The sequence below is a fragment of the Trichechus manatus genome, unplaced genomic scaffold (assembly GCF_000243295.1).
Source record: "Trichechus manatus latirostris isolate Lorelei unplaced genomic scaffold, TriManLat1.0 scaffold00035, whole genome shotgun sequence".
NCBI lineage: Eukaryota > Metazoa > Chordata > Mammalia > Sirenia > Trichechidae > Trichechus > Trichechus manatus.
In genome coordinates, this window is record NW_004443971.1 from 19,659,006 (window position 1) to 19,683,501 (window position 24,496).

General features: G+C 40.5%; 1 protein-coding gene across 1 annotated transcript in view; it reads right to left on the reverse strand.

Annotated features, from left to right (window-relative positions):
* Positions 1-881: 881 nt before the first annotated feature.
* The window catches only part of CRB1 (crumbs cell polarity complex component 1), a 176,721-nt gene continuing 153,106 nt past the window's right edge, over positions 882-24,496 (reverse strand). The window contains exon 12 of the mRNA XM_004375361.1: positions 882-1,097. Within this exon, the coding sequence (XP_004375418.1) occupies positions 882-1,097 (216 nt within the window). The remainder of the gene's footprint in view (positions 1,098-24,496) is intronic.

The following is a 24,496-nucleotide window of genomic DNA, read 5'->3' on the forward strand; positions in this document are numbered from 1 at the left end:
ACACCCCATGGATAGTCTTATTTACATATCCCTTAAAGAGCACACACCTGAATTTGGGGTCCTTACCTTCAGATAATGACAGTGATTTATCAAAAGCAGTTAGAAGGAAAACATTTGGCCTTTCAGACTTGAGAATCCAAGTTCTCCTTTCTTGATTTCTAATCTATGGAAGTGTTTTGACCTTAATCAACCTTATGACTTTAAATGTAACCAGCTTGAGATGATTTAGTTAAAAGTTCTAATTCAAAAGCAGACTCTTCAAATGCTCCTGGAGGTTACAGTTGCCCCCATGTAATGTCACAAGATGCAAAAGAATACTCAGAAAGGAAAACAACCATATTTCAATTTTTATTTATTGCCATTGGGTCACTTCTTAACCATGGTTCATTCTATGACTTTCTCTGAATCTTATGATTAAAGGACAAAAGTGCACATCTCATCACAGGTATACAACTAAAATCTTTTAACCACATGACAGGAAGAATAAGAAATGTATTCTACTTCTTCTGTAGTTTCTGTGTAAAAAATGGCCATTGACAGGTAAAGTGCAAACTAAAGAGGATCCCCAGTTTGCAAAGAGTTTAAGTGACAGGCACTGGAGCTGTTCCCACATTGTTATCCTCTGGAAAATATGTTTTCTAATTATGAGGCTGAAATTACTGGCACAAAGACATTGTTCTGTGAATGGCTAATTAATATAATGAAACAATGTTGTCAAGTTGAACCACAGTCAAAGTCTTTAAAGTGGTCAAAGGAATCCTTCCCACAGTTCCAGTGTAAACCCAGTTGTAAATTAACATCTCCAGGAGTGTCAGACAACCATGACGTACAATCATCACGTTCACCAGTATGGATGCTTTTCTCAAAGGGTCTAGATTCTCCTAAATCAGCTTCTCCAACGCAAGTGGTGGCATCATGCTCCACATTTCCACTCGAGAACCCTCCTTTTCCTGGCGGCTCGGGCTGTAGGTTCCCTGAGTTGCCCTTTTCTTGGAGGCTACAACAGAAGCCACAACTGCCAGAAAGAGGATCAATAACAAGGCTAATGTCACTGAGCCAATTGCGGTGAAAACAGCCGAGATCAAGTCATCTGCCAACTGGAAGGATTGAAACAATTGAGGTATAAATTATAGAGCAAGACAAATGTTCAGGACAATGGAACTACCCTGGAATGGAAACCAGTCAGAGCAAGTGGGTGCTGCTCAGTGTTGTATAAAGATCAAGGTACTAATGGGAAGCCAGAATTTCTTATTCCAGATCATGAGAAAATGATTACAGATCTGCATCTAAGGTTTGTAGTCAGAAAGTGTGGCATGAAATATCTACTGTATTTATTTAATGTATTAAGCCCAGTGAAGAGATCATTCATGTGACATCAAGTGCAAAAGATGAAACCACATGCATATTTATGAAATATTTCTACATCCATAGGAACATATTATTCAGACTCTCTTCCCTCCCTTGCCAAATGTTCTGATTTTGAACTGAGGGAATGGTTGTTGTACAGTCTTTTGTTGGGAAGGGAAGCAAATTAAATTAGTTGGGCCTCATGGGAAAGATCCAGAGACAGAGGACAGCCTGTGATGAGCTGGTTTTGCAGGCAGTTTCCACAGTCATCGCTTTGATTTGGATTCAGTATGACAATTGAATGGTTGTAAAAGCACATGAGCTCAAGGCTGAACCCAAATGTTTAGAAACAGAAAACTGCAGGTAGAATCCTGTCAGGAGAAGCTGAATACTGGGCTTTCAGTGGTGTTATTTGTACATAATGGTTTGTTCAATGTTGATTCCAATGCATTTATCAAGCACTTCTTAGCAAAACTGAACTCTATCAGTTTACAATGGGTAACATGAAACTGTGATTTAGTTGCAAAGAAATACCAAAGGCAAGAAGCGGTTGCTATTTGAATTGCTAGTTTTCAAAGAAATGCTTCTCTCAGAGTAAAATCAAGAGTAAACCATTTTACCGTCTCATTTAGCTTTTTTATGCCCCATCTCCCCAATCGCTCTTTACCAAACGAATCTGCTACTACAAATGGAATTTTTGTTTGTTTATTTTAACATCTCAGGGAATTTTAAATATCCTTGCTAGCCTTAGTTTCCCCTCCACTACGCCTCTGTCTTGAATAAAACACTGGAATCTCTTCCTAATGTTGTCTTGGGTCTATTCAGTATGAGACTTGCTCAAATGTGGTTCATCAGTTTGTTTGTTCATTCAATAATATTTATTGACCATCAGCTTTGTACCGAGCTAGGAAATGAAAATACAAGATAAATCAAAGTTTAAAATTTGGAGCTGAGATTCTGGAAATGGAAGAAGAGAAGGAGACACATATATATACAAATAATCATGATACATTATAAACATGTGTTAGGGTATTGTCATAAATTAATTGTATTGGGTTGTGAGTGGAGTCAAATTGGAATGAGGCATTTGATAGTTCTTTGTAGGATGAGTAGACATTTACATATTTCAAGTAGAAAATTCTATTTGGATGAAACAATTTGAAATAAAAAAAGGAAGGGAATATAAAAATACTCAGAATTTGGAGAAAGAGTATATAATCCAGTGTGACCAAAAGTATCGTCCATAAATGTTGGAATTGGAAAGGATTGAAAGAGTTGGTGAGAGCTAAAACTGCAAAGTAAATTAATCTTGTTAAGGAACTTGAATGCCACGCTGAAAATTTGGACATTGTCTTGTAGGCAGTGGGGAGCCACTGAAGATTTTTAGGCAAGAGCATGATGTGATAAGATCTGGGTTTTATTAATTTGGCTCTGGACGTGGGGTGGAGGATGGGTGGGAGTGGAGAAGCTGGAGGTAAGGAAAATAGAAGTTTATTTTATTAGTCATGATCTATATCTAAATTTAGCAATAGAGTGAGAATTGAAGGAAAAAAATGATTGAGAGATTTCTGAGTTAGAGTCAGCTTCACTCCATATCTGATTATGTGTGGGTGGGGAGTATCAGTCAATGACAGGAAAAAGGTAAAGCTAGTTTCCACCTTGAATGAGGGTGTGAATTTGGATGTCATTAACTGGGATTGAGGACATAGGAGCAGAAGCAAGTTTGAGTAGAAAGACAATGAATTCAGTTTGCAAAAAGCCAATTTTAGGTTCCGAGAGAACGTTCATGGGCCCTGGTGATGCAATGGTTAAGTGCTCGGCTGCTAACCGAAAGGTCTGCAGTTAGAACCCACCAGCCCTTCCTTGGGAGAAAGATGTGACAGTCCGCTTCCATAAAGATTTACAGCCTTGGACACCCTACGGAGCAGTTCTACTCTGTTGTATAGGGTCACTATAAGTCAACTCAACTGCAGCAGGTAAGGGGTAGAGAACATTCAGGTGTATAGTGCTATTAGATAGCTTGAGATAATTCCTTCCCCCTCTCCACTTTCACATTACTGTGAAAAATTCAGGTCATAACAGATTTTCATTCTCCAGTTACTGGAGCTTTATGAGTAAAGCATATAGAATTTCACAGAAGTCAGTAGGTTTTAAGAAAATCAGTTTACCTCAACCAAAGGGTAAGATCTCCAGTCATTCTGTGTAGCCATCCTTCTGTGAGTAATTACATCTTCTGTTTTAAGATAAGTGTAAATTGGGAAAAACAGAGACATAGACTGGGCCTTGAGAAGTCAAAAGCATGGGACACAGATGGTTAGCTGGAATCTGACCAGTGAAAACCCTTGGTATTATCTAAGGACCTTTACATAATGCACACTCTTGTTGCTAGATGTTAACTTGATTTTAATCTGTCAAATAAAGTGTGTCATCCATGGGAGTCAATGGCTGTTTTCCTGGATGAGTGAGCTAAGAGTGTCCACGCCCATGCAGAGAAGAGAGAAATCCCTTGGCTTGCCTCTGTTCTCTGAGCTCTTCCGGGCCCTTCTGGGACTGATAACACCTGGGAATCTAAGGCAACCTAGACACTCTCATCTGCTACATTACACTCTTCGTCCTGGAAGGTGGAACCCAAGAGGGAAAAAGAGTCGTAGACATAGGCCTGAGTCTCTGTAGACCTACAATCAGGTGAAACAGGGCTGATCCTCTCCATTCATCCTGTGACCTCTGAGGAACCAGGACCTTTGTCTACATTTCCCTGTTGTTCTCAGAAATGTAAAAATGAAAGAGCAAATTCAAGGCCCCATCACTGCCTCTCCTGGCTGTGTGATGAGGTGGTTCAGAGCTTGATTTCTTGAGGCAGAGGCCTGGGTTTGATTTGCAGCTCTGCCACTTAGTTGTGTAAAACTGGCATTACTTTACCTCTCGAAGACTCATTTTCATCACTTGTAAAACTGGATATTAATATCTACTTCAAAGGATGGGACTTAGTGAAACTCAATGAATGGAAAATACAGAAAGCAAAGTGGACAGTAAACTCCCGACACATAAAAATATTAGTAGCCACTAATATGCCGTATATCATTATCCCTAAATTCTATTTACTTGTAAAAGATAAAACTAAACTCCCTTAGTACCTGGCAGTATGACAAGAGAGCCAACCTACAAACCTAATATTGCAATTCCAAGCCTCAGATAAAGTTTTTGATGGAACAGTTCCCCTAACTATATCAAATAGGACACGTCATTAAGCTTTGGAGTAAAGCTGAATGAGTAGGGTTTTGAAATAGCCTCTTAAGGGACCAGTGCTTTTGAATCTCCATGGTTGAAAGGCCTTTCTTTTTTTTTTTTTTTGCTCTGCTATTCTTCAACTGTGCTTAAAATATACACAGCAGCGGAATGGATTTTTTGATAGTTGAAACCGCTGTGACACAGAAACTGAGGGAAGCCTGCAAGAGCGGGGAGTGTCCCAGAAAACGGCAAAGATTTAAGGCCAGGCCTGTTTGGGTGGGCTGTGCTTCGAACACTGCACTTTTGAATAACCTTTCTTTCTGAAAAGAAATACCTCAACTTAATTACAAATAGGATGTAAAATTACTTTTGAAGAAATGACGTGTGCTGCGATCTGTATTCAGTTATCCCACTAACATCATTTAAAAATGCATTTTATGTGGTTAATTTGAACTGTGATTACTTTGAACTCTTTATCTGAAGAATAAAATAAATTGTTTTAACTTTTTCCCCCTAAAGAAGGTTCATTCTGAAACACTGTGGCCTATATATGACCCAAGGCAAGGCTACCCTACGGCATTCTGAAGTGAAACAGTCAAAACTTATTTTGAATTTTCTCACCTGAGTACTCTGTGCGGAAGGGTGCTGCAACAATACATTTGCTTGTTTTTTTTAAATTCCTGGAAAGGAATTTCATAATGTGTTTCTTCTGAAGGGAGCCTGGAAACAGCATGCTCTTCCTAAACAGACTGAAATGGATCTGAATCCAGTTTTGCCCCTTGCTGAGTATATTTAGCCTCTATATGTTGTTTCCTCATCTGTAAAATGGGGACATTGATGTTGTTGTTAGATGCTGTCAAGTCAATATTCTACTCACAGCAACCCCACGTGATAGAGTAGAACTGCCCCATAGGGTTTTCTAGGCTGTAATCTTTACAGGAGCAGACGGCCAGTTCTTTCTCCTGTGGAGCTGCTGGGTGGGTCCAAACAGCCAACCTTTTGGTTAGCAGTCAAAGTGCTTAACCACTGTGCCACCAAAACAAAAAAAAAAAACCAAACCCATTGCTCTCGAGTTGATTCCGACTCATAGTGACTATAGGACAGAGTAGAACTGCCCCATAGGGTTTCAAAAGGAGCGCCTGGTGGATTCGAACTGCCGTAGTGGTTAAGAGATAGCAGCTGAACTCTTAACCACTATGCCACCAGGGTTTCCTTGTGCCACCAGGGCTCCTTAAATTGGGGATAATAACTCCCATATCTTAGTATTCTTCTGAGGATGCAGCATTCATGTGCATAAAGAGCTTCTCGTGGTACCTAGGCACAGAATGATTATTCCATCCATGGTGGTTCTCCTGTTACTCCTGTGACCCTGCCATGGCTCATTTGCCTTGTCCAGCTTGGGTTCCAGATGTCCTACCATCTACCACCTACTCTCATGAAAATGTCAGTGCTTGGAGTCAAGCTTGAGAACGGTGTGGGGCATCCCATTACCACCTCACTGAAATGATTCAGAGCTGCCAGAAGTGTGTGCAATCTGGGCCCATCGGGATCCACTTTTCCCTCCTTAACTGATTGCTGAACAGTTCATCTAACTTTGAAAATACAAAATGAGCTGGCTTGTTTGGAAAGAAAAAAAAAAATGAGATAATTTCTCTCCTCAGTATCAGGATCTGCCTGTCATAATATTTAGGGCTGATGACAGCATTCAGAAGAATGTGAAATCAATAAACACATCAGAAGTTGCCTTGAAAAAATATGAAGCATTACAGGATTTCTTGGGAAGCTTGATATGACATTTCCGAATAAAAACAAAACAAAAAAAAACCCAACACACTGCCCTTGAGTCGATTCCGACTCCTAGTGATCCTATAGAACAGAGTAGAACTGTCCCATAGGGTTTCCAAGGCTGTCGTCTTTACAGAAGCAGACTGCCACATCTTTCTCCTGCTGAGCAGCTGGGGGGTTTGAACTGCCGACCTTTTGAGTAGCAGCCTAGTGCTTAACCACTGCACCACCAGGGCTCCTTTTCCTTTTTTTAAAATTTCCTCACTTTAAGTAAAAGCTTTAATGTTTTCACCTTTTCTTTTTTCTCCAAATAAAAGGAAGTGAAAGCATTAAAGCTTTTACTAAAAGTGAGGAAATAAAAGAAACTGCTGCTGCTGTGGCCCTTTCTGTACTTCTATTCTCTGCATATATACTGGTTACCATCGAGCTGATAGCAGCTCACGGCTGCCTCGCGTGTGTCAGAGTAAAACTACGCTCCATAGGGTTTTCAATAGCTGTTTTTCTTGAATTAGATTGCCAGGCCTTTCTTCCGAGGTGCCTCTGAGTGGACTTCCAAACTTTCGGTTAGCTGAGTGTGTTAATCATTTACACCACCCAGAGACTCCTGTCTTCTCGAATGCCTAGGTTTTTTGTAAAACCAGCAGAAGTGTGTTTGAGGTTTAAAACAGTAGCCACCGCCACATGACTAAATATCACTAAATTGTACACGTGAAAAACATGGAATTGGTGATGTTATGTTATCCATAATTTTACAACAACAACAAAAACAGCAACCATGTTTGGGGTTGAAAACTGACTTCTGGAAAACACTGCAGTGGAGTGAATTACTTCATTTCCTTCTTGAAATCTGTCAGATATCAGTTATGTAGAAATATGTGGAGACAGTTTAAGAAGGGAAGTTAAAATGTTTGAACATGGCAGTTGATTACAGGTTCGATTCCATTCTTCAGCATGTGAGTTGCTGAAATGAGTGTGTGTGTTTAGCGTTACACGAGGAACCAAGTAAGGCTGCCATGTACTATTACGAGAACTGATATTTACGGAAAACTCTCCTTAAGTGTGTTGTGTTTTTCAAAAGCTGGTTAGAATATTTATCTTCTATCTGCATATAGAAAGCAAAATAAAGACAGCTCTTTAACTCTCACCCCACCTAGAGGAAAAAAAAAAAAAAAAAGAGAGAGGAATGTTCCAGATAGAAGACTGAGGAAAGCAGTTCTTGGGAATTACTATCGTCGCAAGTAGATCCTCATTTTGGTGGCTGGTAAAAACCTCCCACACAGACCTGAATCCTTGAACTGTATCTTATCAGTGGATTGCTAGAAACAGGCGTTTCCATAGAAATATTGAATATGTGCCAGAATTCTGTTTTTAAAATTAATATTGCTACAGCAGCCAATTTTCCACCATAAATGCACTGTCCACTTTACAATTGTAAGGGGGAAAAACAAGGTACTGAAAAGCTAAAAGAGAGGGCTTGGAAGTGTCCTGGCACAATGAGGGGCGATCCAGCCAGATGCTCCTTTTACCCAGTAAAAAGCTTATAACATCGAGAAGCAAAGCAATGGATATCACAGCCCCCCCTCATAGCAGCAGACAGACAGCAGGGAACAGAGGAGGGAGCGGGTATCTGAACTGCACGCTGACTATCCGTTTTTCATTGATGCTACCCCATCTCTTCATCTGGCTGCTCTGCTTCTCCCAGAAAACACACAAGCCTTCTCTGGGATGGCTGAGAACAAAACAATGGTGAGCTCAGGGGCGGTGTAAGATTGCCATTAGCAGCACTTGAAATGTCTCACTGGAAAAAGAAGGAAACAGACATAAAGTCTTTCTCATTAATTCTCACCAAGCAATTACAATTCCTTATAATCATACTGATTGGGGGTCATCACAAGAGCTTGGGGATGAAAAAGCTGGGTGGAGACGAGACAGTTCAGGGAGCCACAGCACTGGACATTGTCCTGGGAGCCTTCCAATAGGCTTTCCATGTCAGGCCATTCCAGCCTTGAAGAGGCTGGAGCAAATAGCTACTGTGGAAACTTGGTGTGGATACACTGGAGATAAATGAGAAAAAGGAACTGGGTCTAGAATAAGGGCATATATTTGGAATTCTAGCTCTAGTTTAAACCATCAGCCTCTTCCACACATGTGTCTTCTTGTGGACCATAAGGGAAAGAGCTCTATTATTCTGAGATTGGAGACGGCCGGGGCATTTGTCATAATGTTGTTGTTAGCTGCCATGGACTGGATCCCCAACTTGTGGTAACCCCACACACAGTGGAATAAAACACTGCCCAGTCCTGCATCATCGCCATGATCAGTTTCAGATTGGACCATTGTGATCCATAGAGTTTCCACTGGCTTATTTTTGGAAGTAGATTGCCAGGCCTTTCTTCCTAGTCAGTCTGGAAGCTCCACTAAAACTCATTCAGCATCATAGCAACACAAGCTTCTGCTGACAGATGGATGGTGGCTGTGCATGAGGTGTGTTGGCCTGGGATCGAACCCAGGTCTCCCACACAGAAGGCGAGAATTCTACCACTGAACCACCCCTGTCTCCTTCTGTCATAATAAAAACCAAAAATCAAACCTGTTGCTGTCAAGTCGATTCCAGCTCATAGCGACCCTAAGGGAGAGAGTAGAACTGCCTCATAGGGTTTCCAAGGAGCAGCTGGTGGATTGGAACTGCTGACTTTCTGGTTAGCAGCTGAGCTGTTAACCGCTGTGCCACCAGGGCTCCTTTTGTCCCTTCACAATGTTAACTAGAAATACAGTGGTGAGACAAACAGTTCTTGTCCTTTCCATTCTAGGCACCGGGTCTGAATTCTTGCCCTGATGTTTGACAACCTCTCTCCTACTCAGGATACCAGACTTTAGGCAGAAGCATAGATGAAGCTAGAAGCTTGGGCACACAGCTTTCAGCTGGTGGTATAAGTAATATAATTGTTTTTCTTGGAACACAAGGTCTTATGAATAAAAATTATCTTACCTCTCTCTGTCTCATACAAAACAAAATCCCAGCAGCCCCAGCTCAGATTTCATTATGCTTTTCTAAATTTATCATTTAAAGATAATAGCTACCATCCATTCTGACCCTGTGTCAGGGGTTTACCAGATGCTGTACACACAGTGTCCATTTTAATTCTCACAACACCCCATGAGGTAGGTGTTATTATTTTCTGTCACTTTCTCAGAGAGGACTTCCCTGACCCCCGTCTTTAAATCACAGTCTGTGCTGTTTCTCTCAAGCACGTATCACCGTCTGACGTGAATACAGTTCCTGTGTGTGTTCCTGCAGTGTGTGTCCTCCGCGGGAAGGGAAACTCTGTTAAGGTGCAGATGTTTGTCTACTTTGTTCCTTTCTGTCTCCCTAGAACCTGGAACAGCATCTGCCTCCCAGAAAGCATTGGACTGACTTGACAAAAGGGAGTTAAAAGTTAAAGAGTTCTCCAGCAGCTCACAATTAGCTATCGGCTTTACCAACACACAGCCTCTTTCCTCCGGGATTTGCACCTAATACAGCGAAACCTGTGAAAGCCATAACTCTACGGGACTGACTTGTTTTCCGGATCTTGCAAGTTTTCCACCTCTGACAGGGTGCAGTCTTACCACTTTTCTATCGCTCATTTTAGTGGAAAATATTTGTGTTTTCCTTCGCTGACAGGTTTCTGCCTCACACAGGTTCCTACTTTCACAGGTTTTACTGCACAAACTTTGGCATGTGTCTGACAGACCATTCACTCTGCAGCTCCAGCGGAGGGGGAAGTGCCAGAGCCACACGCACACAGAGCAAGTGGGCACGAAGAACATTAGGTATTATTCCTTTTTGTGAAATTAGCCACACTCTGTTTTAACCTTACCCTGGCCCTGATATGTATACAGAATGGGAAGGTCATCAGGTGACACAAGCAGGAGCTCCTAGAGAGGATTTAAAAAACAAAACAAAAAACAGTAGCTGGCTGTCATTCTTAACAGGTGAAACATTCTTGCCTCTGTTAGGTGAACTAGCAGATGTTATCCTGGCCCATTTTTGTCTCAGAAAACCAGGTGAACACTCCTACTGGCTCTTCCTTTTTCTCTCCTTCTTTCTTTCTTCATTCCAGAAAACAGTGGTTGCTAACTAAACACCTAGATTGTAAATCAGACAGCACTACGAGCTGCTCGCGTTCATAGTTTTGCAATCTTGATTCCTCTAATCTCTTCACTATTTTCCATCCCTCCCCCCCATGACCAAGCCCCCTGTCTTTCTGCTTAGATTTTCCCCTTCTGTGTGTCCACAGTCATAACATGGTTTAGTCACTATTTTCTACAAAGGAGCCATGGGTGGGGGAAACAGTTAACTGCTCGGCTGCTGACCAAAAGGTTGACAGTTTGAACTCACCCAGCAGTTCCTTGGGACAAAGACCTGATGATCTGCTCCTGTAAAGATTACAGCCTAGAAAACCCTGTGGGGGAGTTCTACTCTGTCACATGGGGTCATTATGAGTTGAAAATCAACTTGACAGCACTCAACAACAATGACAATCTAGTATCTGGGTAACTAAACTGTTCTCTAGCCATTCTCTCTTCTTCTATAATCTACATCCTCCATCAGCTCTAATTAAAAAAAAAAAAATAGACCTTGCTTACTGACAAGGACCTTAGCCCTGAGCCGACAGAGAGAGGAAGCCTTCCCCTGGAGATGACACCCTGAATTTGGATTTCTAGTCTACTAGACTATGAAAGAAAAAACTTCTGTTTGTTGAAGACATCCACTTGTGGTATTTCTGTTATAGCAGCACTAGATAACAACACAGAATTTGGTACTGAGAGCACTGGGTGCTGCTCTAGCAGATACCTACAATGCTGAAGCGGTTTTGAAACTATGAATGGGTAGAGGCTGGAAGAGTTTTAAGATTGCCTTGAAGAAACTGTTGGTGGAATTGTAGACACCAAAGACAATTCTAGTGAGGACTCAGAAGGACGTGAAGAGAGCTGTTACACTGGAGATGGCATGGACAGCGAGAAGCAGCAGCAGACAGAACCAGTAGCAGCAGAACTGGGAGACCAATGAAACACAGCGCTGGAGCTGACCCATGGAGTGAGAGAGCTGAGTGCCTTCGCGCAGGAGGCTTCCCGGCAGTGTGGGGTGCCTCCAGGCACTTAATGGTGGAGCTACAGAGCTTTGGAACACTTGCCCCAGCAGGGCAGACGTGGGTGGTGATGCCCAAGGGGGCGAGAGGCCAAGAAACAAGGAGGTAGAAGCTGAAGAGACAAGGAAAACAGGAAGCAGAGCTGCCTCAGTCTCAAAGGGTGGAGTCCGCTCAGATGGACTAGGAGAATGGTGCCGCCTACAGCTGAGGAAGCAGAGTGGCCATTCCAGTGGGCCTGGAAGGTGGAGCTGAAGCCCAGGGCTGACAGGCCTCCACTCAGAATCTGGAGACAGTGGCCAACACCTAGAATCTGGACGGCAGGGACATTGTGTAAATTGTCTCAGAGAACAGAGGATTATTTTTCAAGCCTTGAGGGCTAACGTAATGTGTTCTGCTGACTTTTCTGGTGCTTGTTATCCCTTCTTGCTCCCCGATTTCTCCCGTTTATAAGGAAATGCCTAGGTTGTGCCTGTTCCACCATTGTACTTTGGAGGCAGATAACTTATATTCCAGATTTTGCAGATGAAGAGGAATTTTTGGATTTTGGACTTGGAGTTGATTTAAGACTTTTGCTATGATATGATGGGGTGAATATGTTTTACATGTGGCAAGGGCATGAATTTTGGGGGCCAAAGTGTGGAATGTCATGGATTGAATTGTGTCCCCTCAAAATATCTGTCAACTTGGCTGGGCCATGATTCCTAGTATTGTGTGATTGTCCACAATTTTGTCATTTGATGTGATTTTCCTATGTGTTGTAAATCCTATCTCTATGATGTTCATGAAGATGGATTATTGGCGGTTATGTTAATGAGGCAGGACTCAATCTACAAGATTAGGTTGTGTCTTAAGCCAATCTCTTTTGAGATACAAAAGAGAGAAGCAAGCAGAGAGAGAAGGGGACCTCATACCACCAAGAAAGAAGAGCCAGGAGAATAGTGCATCCTTTGGACCCAGGGTCCCTGCGATGAGAATCTCCTCCACCAGGAAAGAATGATGACAAGGACCTTCCTCTAGAGCCAACACAGAGAGAAAGACTTCCCCTGGAGCTGACACCCTGAATTTGGACTTCTAGCCCACTAGACTGTGAGAGAATAAAGTTCTGTTTGTTGAAGCCATCCACCCGTGGTATTTCTGTTATAGCAGCACTAGATAACTAACACATTTCCCTAGCTCAGAATCCTATGGAAGCTAACCATATCAAACCTAAAGTGTTAATTTTTAACGTCAAAGCCCTTTGTTAATGAACTCCCATTTCCTATGAAGGGTTATCTTCAGTTATAGCCTACTTAGCACCCTGCCTTACAGCAAAACAACTCTCCGTATCTGCCCCTTACCAAACAAGAATTATATACTCCTGCCAATGACACTTCTCCATCCTGAAACATGTCGTTTCATCAATCATATCCTTTCTTTTTTTTGGAACACTGCTCAAAGTCTGAGAAGCTGGACTATATGAAGAAGAATGGGGCATCAGGATTGAAAGAAGACTCATTAACAACCAGCAATATGCAGATGACATAACCTTGCTTACTAAGAATGAAGAGGACTTGAAACACTTACTGATGAAGATCAAGGACTACAGCCATCAGTATAGATTACACCTCAACATAAAGAAAACAAAAATCCTCACAACTGGATCAATAAGCAACATCATGATAAATGGAGAAAACATTGAAGTTGCCAAGGATTTCATTTTACCTGGATCCACAATCAATGTCCACGTAAACAGCAGTCAGGAAACCAAACGACTCGTTGAGTTGGGCAAATCTGCTGCAAAAGACCTCTTTAAAGTGTCAAAAAGCAAAGATGTCATTTTGAGGACTAAGGTGTGCCTGATCTGAGCCATGGCATTTTCAATTGCCTCATATGCATGTGAAAGCTGGACAATGTATAAGGAAGCCTAAAGAAGAATTGATGCATTTGAAGTGTGTTGGCAAAGAATATTGAAAATACCATGGACTGACAGAAGAATGAACAAATCTACTTTGAAGAAGTACAGCCAGAAGACTCCTTTGAAGCAAGGATTGTAAGAGTTTGTTTGTCTCACTTACTTTGGACATGTTATCAGGAGGGACCAGTCCCTGGAGAAGGACATTATGCTTGATAAAGTAAACGGTCAGTGAAAAAGAGAAAGACCTTCAAGAAGATGGGTTGACACAGTGGCTGCAACAACGGGCTCAAACATTGATTGTGAGGATGGCGCAGGACCAGGCAGTGTTTCGTTCTGTCATACATAGGGTTGCCATGAGTCAGAACCAACTAGAGAGCACCTAACAACAACAAAGCTCAAATTTTACTTGTACTCTACAAAGCCTCCCTAGAGAAGCCCACCTGATTCTATCCCCTCATTGCCTTGTACAGCAATGCCCAGGGCTCAGTGCATATTTAAGAACTGTAACTAGGTCTGCTTGGCATGGAGTGGGCACGGGAATGTGTTTTCCATTGTTCTTGAGGGTTAGGCCAAATTCTACCCCTCGCCCAGGACTTTGAGGGAGAGTATCTGTTTTATTTGAAACTTTCCAATAACACAAAGTGAAGTGCTTTTCACAAAGTGGCTGATCAATTGTTATTGATTCACACGCTTGTAATGCTCATTACTCTGTTTAATGCATTATTAAATTCTTTTCAGTAGTAAAAAGAGTTCTATATAGGCTAAAAAGTTTATTGGTGATGAAATTCATTCACTCATTAGTTCATGCATTTATTCACACACTCACTCAAATTTTTACTGAATGCCTTCAAAGTTTCAGGTTAAGTCCTGGAGATATGGAATTAAGAGACATAATCTTTGTCTTTAAAAACTCACAATTTAGTGGTGGTGTCGCAGGGTGAGAAAAAATATTAACGATAACGGTTACATGACAGAAATGTTAGGTGAGAGGTAAGTACAAAGGAAAGTAAATGAGGAAGGAGGGTGAGCCTCACGACATCCCTTAAGTTTTTCAGAAGAAGTTGCTGGGAGAATAAGGTAAAGAAGAGTGGGCATCAGGCAGAAGGAAACACTATGATGCAGTTGATTTAAGGTGACAAGCAGCGTGTCTGTGTTGTTGGGCATTTCCTGCTTGCCTAGTGTTATGAATTGAATCATGTTCCCTTTTAAAGTTATGCTGAAGTTCTAACTCCTGGTACCTGTGAACATGACCATGCTTGGAAATAGGGTCTTTAAAAGATGTTATCAGAGAAGCTAGCAGGAGTTCCTACTGGAGAAAGGTGCATCTTAATCCAGTCTGAATGGCGTCCTATATAAAACGAGAAGAGACACAGACAGACAGACAGAAGGGAAGATGGACACAAGCTAAGGGATGCCTGGGGCTACCAGAAGCCAGGAGACAAAGGGAAGGATTTTCCCCCAGAGCTTTTGGAGAGAACATGGCCTTGCCAATGCCCAATATTTAGAGCAACAGCCTCCAGAACTGTGAGACAATACGTTTCTGTTCTTATAAGCCACCCACTTTGTGGTATTTTGTTACGGTAGCCTCAGGAAACTGATACCTGGGGAGCTTGATGGAGGGGGTGTTTATGTAGCACCACAAATGGAGAAGAAGGAGAATAGGGAGTGGTCCCTCATTTGTCAGGAAAACATTTACACAACCTGGGCACTGTAACCATTCTAGATACTGTTTCCAGAAACTTTATTTCTTCTCTCTAATGAAGCACCTGGTCAGAACCACATGAGCAATTTCATATGTATTCTCTGCTGGTTCTTTCCTAGCATTTGTGACCTATACTACTTGCTTGAAGTATTAGCTTCATAGTTTTAGTTCTCTTTCTATGTGCATGCCAAGAATCCTCTACCAATCTTGGTTTTGCAGGGCAGAAAATGATTCGAGTTTCTTTATACTCTATCTCTGCCATGGTATATAGATTTTAGAAGGTGATGGATAAATATGTCAACTAATTTTATATATAACTCCAAAAGCAAGAGAATTTTCCGCGGCAAAATTGTTAAAAGAGCAGAGGGACTGCTTGAGATTAAAAGATACTAAAAAGACATGACAACTGACAACCTAATGCAATTGATTGGATCCTGGATCCCCCAAAAATGAACAAAAATCATGAGGGACATTATTGGGACAAATGGAGAAGTATGAATATAGATAGCGTAAGTGGTGATATTACAGTTGTTGAGTGCCATCAAGTCGATTCCGACTCACAGCAACACCATGTGACGGAATGGAACTGTCCAGTATGGTTTTCTAGGCTGCTGGCTGGGTTCAAACCATCAACATTTTGGTTAGCGGCCAAGAGCTTAACTGTTTTCACCACCAGGGCTCCTTCGATATAATTGTTGTTATTGTTAGGTGCCGTTGAGTGGGTTCTGACTCATAGCGACCCTATAGGACAGAGTAAAACTTCCCCAGAAGGTTTCCAAGGAGCACCTAGTGGATTTGAACTGCTGACCTTTTGGTTAGCAGCCGAGCTCTTAACCACTACGCCACCAGGGATCTGTTTGATATTATAGTATCAGTGTTAAATTTCTTGAATATGAGACTAGCATTGTGGTTGTAGAAGGATGTCCTTTATCTTAGGATATACTTGCTGGAACATTTAATGGTAAAATATTATAATGCAACCAACTTTCTTAAGATTCAGCAAAAAATTAATGTTTATAGACAGAGACAAAGCAAAAATAGCAAAATGTTAAAAAAATGTTGAATCTAGGTGAAGGGTATGCGTTTGTTCATTGTACTATTTTTCTCCAATTTTTTTTTTTAGGTTTGACCTTTCTATTAAGTGGGTGAAAATAATATTTTAAACAACATTGTTTTATAATGAAACTATTTCCTGCAAGTCCCAAGTCTTGCATCTTCCACTATCCCTTCCTCAGCTATCCCAGACCTTGCCGACTTCTCTCTCCTCTATACTTTTATTGCACAGTAAATATTGTTTCTGCTGTTGGTTGGTCTTATCTGCTCTATTAGACACTAGGATATTTACGGGTCACATCGAATGTTAGTTTCCTCATGTATTTCGCCCTCATCTTGCCTTCTAGAGCTTAACACAATGCCAGGTGTTCATGGACCTACTGGCATCAACACACTTGAGCTAAAAGCTGTATCTTGGCTCTTTTCTCAATCAGATTTCTGAGCTTTTTTCTTTCCAACCTTCTTCAGCTGGCCAAAAGCTGCTACTAATTCATTCTCACATTGTGCAGGAAAATGAGCCCCGGATCCCTGATGTTTTTCTGCCTTATCACATAACCCTTCGGTGAGGGTAATCTAGTCTGTGTCATTGTATTTATTGCTCCCAAATCAAAACCAGTTGCAAAGTAATGAAGGTCTATTGGTTTGTGTTGACTTAATCCATGTCAGAAGAGCTTTAGGAGCATATAAGGATAATTTGACCAGCCAAAGGAAAGCCATAAAAATGATCAAAAAGCCAATAGATATGCTAGGAACACCAAGCTTATTTTACTGAGGATTTATGGCCAACTTATCAGAAGATTATTTGGTCCAAGTCTACATTCAAATAAGTCCTTCAGTAATTCAGCAAAGATTCCAGCCTCTGGGGGGGAAAATAGCCTCCTATAATGAGATAGCCTGCTCACCCCTAACTTGCAGCACATGTAGTTTAATTTTCAACAGTTGTGAGGCTGCAGTAAATCCAACTTTTGAATAACTAGTCCCGCTTATCCCTCAGACATGCATTAAATTACCAGAGCAGGAAGAAGGGCCAACTGCCTCGTCCCTTCTGACATACCTGCTAAGAGTTTATTAATCAAATGGAGCTTAAATGTCGGACATACCCCAGATGGTAGCAGTGCCAGCTCCTGCTGTGTCCCAGCAGAAGTGAATGCAAAGTTACACCAGGCTCTGGCACATTATGTCAGCCATGCCCTAGGCCCACTCTGGAGGTTGTATTTTATTGACCAGTCTCAAATTGGCTTCCCCTCGAGTAGGTGATAATGTGTGGCATCAGGTCAGCCATGTAAAATATATGACTTTAACTTGGACAACTTGTCATTGAAGCTCTTGTTTATATAATCTATTGTGCCATTTATTCTTATTTTAAAAAGCAAACATAGAAATAAAAACTCTTTCTTGTACGGTTTCGTTCGTGAATGCCTATACCCTGCAGCTTCTCTTAAATAATCTCAGAAATGGCTGTTTCTATTGTCACTGTCAGTTTACATCAGATTATCAGACTTTCAGTTTCAAAGTCTGTTGAGTAGAAGCTGAAAGACATATATTGTGCTTTAATGGGAATCCTTTCACTGTACTCCTTTCTCTCTTCAAAATAGTTGGAGACTTGTTATCTCTACAAAGAGAAGGAAGCTGGGACGCTAAGAGGCTGGTCAGATCCAAAGTGAGCATTACGAAAATCTATGAGCTGGTCGCAGCCTAAAACACAAAGGTATCTTACAACCAGCAAAAATAAACTTTCAGTTTAAAAAAATAAAACAAAGCAAAAAAACTTTCCCATTGTAAAGATTTATTAAAATGGTATTTAATTGTAGAACTACAGGATTCTTTCACAAGTCCCAAAACCTCAAACCCAGTGCCATCGAGTCAATTCCAACTCATAGTGACCCTGTAGGACAGAGAAGAACTGTCCCGTGGGTTTTCCAAGGCTGTAATCTTTACGGAAGCAGACTGCCACATCTTTCTCCCGGGGAGTGACTGGTGGGTTTGAACCGCCAACCTTCTGGTTAGCAGCTGAGCACTTTAACCACTGCACCACCAGGGCTCCTTTTTCAGAAGTCAAACTTCCAAATTCCCAATAAACCACTTGATAAAAATCCATAGGTTTTGAAGTAAGCACTATTGAAAACAACACACAAAAAAATCTTTGTTTCAATTTACCAACTATCTCCTTAAATGCCCAAAAACACAACTGGGGAAAAGGATATGCTAGCAGTAACACTGAGAAGTCTAAATCATTCCTTCCTGAAACCAAAACAAACAAACAAACAAACCCATTGCCATTAAGTCAATTCCAACTCATAGTGACTCTATAGGACAGAGTAGAACTGCCCCATAGGGTATCCAGGGAACAGCTAGTGGATTCGAACTGCCAACCTCTTTGTTAGTAGCCAACGTCTTAACCACTGCACCACCAGGGCTCCATTCCTTCTTGGAGGGGACAAAAATACATCATAAAAGCATTTTCCTATTGGTTCAAAAATATGCTGAACTAAAATTGTTATATCTCTATATAGAAATTCAGTACAGCATTTAACAGTCTGTTATAAAAGTCTATTAGATCAGACAATATAACTGAAATGGCTAAACTTTTGAATGGATAAGCCAATGCATACAGTAATCATGATATTCAAAATGTGTAGATCTCCTTTTGAAATAATAGTTTAGGGGATCCTTGTCCAAGAAAAGATGGAACATAGAATGCCGCAGGATTTGTCCCTTTACTATAAGTGGCTGAAAAGACAAATAACTTTAAGGCTCCTCTTTTTGTCATTGACCAATTTTAGTGGTGCTACTTTAATAAAATGAAGATCACATTCTCTGTTTTCTACCCAGCTCAGAAACCTTTTTAAGAAAATATGACTAACCAACCTAAAGTGCTTGATTATATTATAGCAGTATGCTTTGCTATTAATATTCTCAAAATGTAAGTTCTTTTCTGCATAATCCTTCTTGATTATTGCATTTTCTCCTACTCTGTGTCATATTGACAGTTGAATTGTTTACATTCTTTTTTTTTTCATTTTGAAGTAATTGCTAAAAATATTCCCCTTACTAACTTAAATGAGACACAGGGAAATTTTGTTTTCTAAATCCCCAGAGAAACAGAGGACTGAGAATTCAAACTAAATTAAGCTTCTTCAATTTTGCGGTATAGTACAACTCCCTCTTCTTTTTCCCATAACCGAGAATAACCCCCTCCACCTTGTTTTAATATTTCCCTTGGGTCTATAACTTTTCTATTCAATCACCATTTAGATTGTTTGTCCTCAGGGGTATGGCTGTGTTGGGAGCCTGAGGAAGAAAATCGTGATTAGTCACTAGGCTTGAAGAATCCTCCCCAATCCTGTTTACCAGGATTGATGCCAATTCTCTAAACGTGCTCAGAGCTCATGTTCTTTTCAGGGTCATTTTGCTTGCACAGCACAGATTAAACACACAGCCTCAGTATTTTCACTGTTGTGGGGAGAGGCATTTACATTCCACTGACAGCGCTGGGTGTAAAAGGAAGCCATCTGCTGCGATTTAACAACATGAGGAGTAGCTACAACTTCGACAAGAGAAAGGGAGTCACGACAGAGCTCGGCCCAGTCCAAGCACTCCTCTTTGTGTGGTGGACCTGAGCAGAAATCACCTCACTACTAAAAGGCACTTTTCTTAAGCGGCTCTTGAAAGCTGAGCCTCTATTGAACGTTTCAATTGTTTCTTTTACTAAAATTTGTTTGCTACTGTATTTTTGTTTCTTTTTTTAAATTGTGGTAAATACATAGGTAATATACCACTTCAATAATCTCCACATGTACAGCTCAGTGGCATTAATTACGTTCATAATGTCGTTTAACCCTCCCTGAATTTTGTTTGCTATTATTTTTAGGATCCTTTTCCTAGTCTCAGGAACCTAGAATAGATATGTTATCTCTGCTACAAAGATGACAACTAGGTCTTTTATTGTTTGTTCATGCTATCCAGGCAATTAATCTTTTAGTTATGTGGTTCATTTTCTACAACGAGATAACCTGTAAAATACCTTGGAATGAAACGTGGTACATAGGAAAAAGGGAAAAGTAATTAATATCTGAGAATTAATATGTAGCTGGTATTTTACATGCCATCTCATTTTAATCTTCACAACAACCTAGTGATATAGAGATCATTGCTTTTATCCAAAAGACGATTTAAGCAATTTGTCCAAAGTAACACAGCAAGTAAGCAGCAACCTGATACCCAAATGTATCAGAGCTAGTACTACTGCATACAGTACATCCCTCGGCAGAGCACTATATAGGTGCAACCCCAAATCTACCCCTTCCTGTCAACTGTGTTACCCTTATTTGACATGTTTACACACTGGGAGATGAATTATAATGGCTGTTTTATGCTTCAGGTCTCTTAGGATGCACATTGCTTATGAAAACAGCCATGGTTCCCTGCTCATTGATGTTTGTTTAATTTTTTTTAGGGCTTTGCATGTGAGAATAAGCTCCCAAAAAGTAGGCTGATGGATGGAAGGATTTTGTTTGTGAGGGCCTAGTAAGGTGCCTAGCACATGGTAGGTGCCTGGGAGGTAAGCTGTGCCTACAAATGGTGCCGGCATAGACACTGAAAAGTTCAGCAGGAGAGCAAAGAAACGCACCCAGAATTCACAACTTTCAGTCCGATGTTTTTAACACCCCAGCAGGTCTATCAAGAAATAAAACAATTAAACAGTGCTGAACAATCTCCCAGGGTTGTCGCTTGTATAAGAAAGCCATGTGCTACCCTCCAGTTATAACATGATGTTATCAGGTGATGATTAAGAAGGTAGCTTCACGGTGTCAGAAAACACAGTATCAAGTCAACAACTCCTTTTTTAGGTGCACCACTTTGATTGCCCCCATGTACTGCTTCCAAGTGTAAATATTAACGGCAAAGGAAAGAAGGAGCTCTTCATTGGCTCTGGGCTGCCTGAGATCAGCATATTACATGACACTCTGGCTTTATTTGCTGAGATATAGATAATTGTACTTCTTCTTAACAAGTTCCCATGTATTTTTTACTCCATCAGCAGGCTCTTGAATCATTGCCTAGATTAGGTATGACTAACATCAGCACAATTTGACTCTGATAGAAAGTTTGAAATTTATGCATAATTAAAAATTGTACATCCATTTAAGAATTTCCAAATAAAGGTGGCTAATCCCTTTGGATGCCACAGGGTTTATACACAGCTCCCCAAAACACATTGATTCCTTTGCCTCTGGCTGACTGAAGGAGTCCACAGTGTTATTAGGGCCCATGGGAACATTCAGGGGCAAACTAAAGAAGCCTTTCACATTTCACCCATTGCTGAAGGATTTATGTTTTCTAAGCACATGGGATAACTGCAGAGATGTTTTTATATTCCTTTTGAGACATGAAGTTTCAAAACCAGTATATAGGAGCTCCTATTTTCTTGTAGTTGTAAAATAAAATGGCCTGAGCATTATTTATGTGAAGATATGCACAAGTAATTCACTATATATAAATTTATATAAGTATTATTTATAATGCCATGAATTCAATAAATGCCAGTTGTTAAGGCTATTGATACAGTAGTCTCTAAAATGCAGTCGAGTTGTCTCATTGCACTAGCACATTACTGCTTCTAGAAAGTCTGATGCAATAAAAAAGTTACCCTAGATTACCATGTACAAAATCAAGGAAGACAGCATTACATGCGTATAAAATTTGGAATAATCTAACTCCATTTCTTTATAAGAATGTACCTTTTCATTGTTGTAACAAAAATTCTAATTGTCCTACCTATTCTCTGCCATGGACTCCTACAATTCCCAACATGCCACACTTCTGTATTAACTTCTGATTTCAAGACCTGTATTTGGAAAGCTATATTCAAACAGAACATACCGTCTCTTTCTCCCCTCTGTCAACCTCAGAGTTCACAGCATAGCATAGGTGCTCAAAATTTTCGAACTGACAAATTAGATGGCCTTGTAAAACACTTGCAGCACTCCTCAACATAAATGATGAGCAGCTCCTGATATACCCAGGGACGCTTGATATGTTTGTCAGGCAGAGGAGAAGGTTCTACACATCCATACATCATGCCTGATCTGGACCTCACTTTGAACCGAGAGAACTTAGTAGGAATTTGTGATTACGGTTGCAATCTGTGATCAGTGGAATGAGTAAAACCAATTAGCAAATCCCTGTAATGGAATTGAACAAAAGATGGTGCCCTTGTTATACTTCACTCTAGCTAACAGTGCTATGTAAGTTAGTACACAAGACACTGCTTACTCTTCCCCTACAGAACATTTCATTTGAATAGGTAGCCTCGCAAAGGCTTTGCCCTTATGCACTTCAACTTCCTGGTTCCCAAGCTCTTTACATCCCAGAATTCCACTTATATAAAGATACCCATTTTCTCCATCAAAGGAGCAACTCTGCAATCATGACAGGAGTCCTGTGAAATACAACACCATTTCTGTTTTAAAGAGGAAGACTAATTATGCACAATTAAACAGAACCTGCACCTCTTCAGACCGCCTCACAGGACGAATGTGAAACTCAGTATCATTACTTAACGTTCTGCAAATACATTTTTAAATCGAGGTGCTTATATTGGTTTCTATAATTCAAACTAAGAACAAAAACAAAAACCCAATCTCGTTGCCATCAAGTTGATTCCGACTCATAGCAACATTGTAGGACAGAGTAGAACTGCCCCCTCGGGTTTCCAAGGCTGTAGCTCTCTAAGGAAAACAGACTGCCGCATCTTTCTCCCACAGAGTGGCTGGTGGGTTCGAACTGCCCTCCTTGGTTAGCAGGTGAGTGCCTAACCACTGCGCCACCAGGGCTCCTTTCTATAATTCAAGAGCTTTTATATTGGTAATTAAGTGGCCATGCAGTTATACTAGCCAAACACACAACCTTTAACCTCAAGAAGCTGCAAATTAGGATAATTTATATACTGAAGCTGTGATTATCTTTAGCATCTGTAGGCTTTAATGGTAAAAATAAATAGATGTTGGCTCCCATTAGGGCCACAGAGCAGGTTTTACAATCTCTTTCCCATTTACATTTCTTGTTCTACCTGTCCTATAGGGTTGCTGTGAATCGGAATCGACTCGACAGCAATGTTTGTTTATTTATTTATTTATTTTTTATTGGTATTTGTACTCTGAAACTGTGTTCAAAAATTCTACAGAATTTCCTGGACATAGTCTGTCTCATGTAAAACGTCTGTTTTATAAACTGTATGCAAGGGTACTTATTTTAAAAATACCCATTTACATTTAAGAAATGCTAACATTCCTAGAATTTTCAGGGAGAGCAGCCTGCTTAAAAACAATCTATCCAGTTGCTGCATTTTACAAATTAGGAAATGGAAACCTAGGATTGTATGTTGGAGAACAAAAGAGGACCTGAGGTTAGATGAACTGCGTGGCACTGAGTGGGAACTTAGAAGATGTAAATGAAAGCCCCCTCCCCCACCAAAAAAGAAAACAGTGCTTAAAGCAAGACCTAGTAACAAAATTGTGTGAGAGAAAAATTTTCAATTAGTAGAAATAAAAAAAATTGGGTTAAAGAATATGTGTATCCAATAAGCTAGTTAAAAATAAACACTCCCACTTCCCCCCAGAAAATCTGCTCAAGAAAAAACTTTCTGTCCAAATAACATTATAAAAAAAAGATCTGGAAAAAATTTTGTATTGATTTGGGATTTCAATAGGGAAGAATAATTCTAAGAATATCATTGAAGAGTTTTCATTAATCAAATAAAACTATCCTTAAAGGAAGATGCTACTGCTTTGGAGTAAGGTCCCTTCTAATTAGAAAGTGAACAGCAGTCCATGTATAAGTAGAGCCTGAGTCTAGACGAAAGCAAATTGTTGTTGTTAGTGCCATGGAGTCCGTCCTCGAGTCATGGCAACCCAATCACAGTGGAAGGAAATGCTGCTTTGTCCTGTGCCATCCACATGATTGGTGGTAGATTGGACCATTGTGGTCCATGGAATCATAGAATGACTTGTCCTTCTCAGGCTGGACTTTCACAGTATTAACTGGGCAATTTAACCCATAATCTGGCTACCCCCTAAATTTATCCAATTTTGTATCCCATTATTTCCCAGCAACTCATTGCCTGTTCAATCAGGCTTATCTAGTGTCTGTTCTTCATGCCATCTAGACTCATTTTCCACTTTCTATCCTCTAAGTAATCTTTCTCGTATTTCATGGCCTAGTTTAACTCCCATACCCTCCATGAAAATTTCCTCTCTTGCACTAGCTCATAGTGACCAAACATCTTTGAATTCATACTGTGATTTTTCTTAGGAACATAAATTAGAAGCTAATTGTTTTCAGTACGCCTTACAG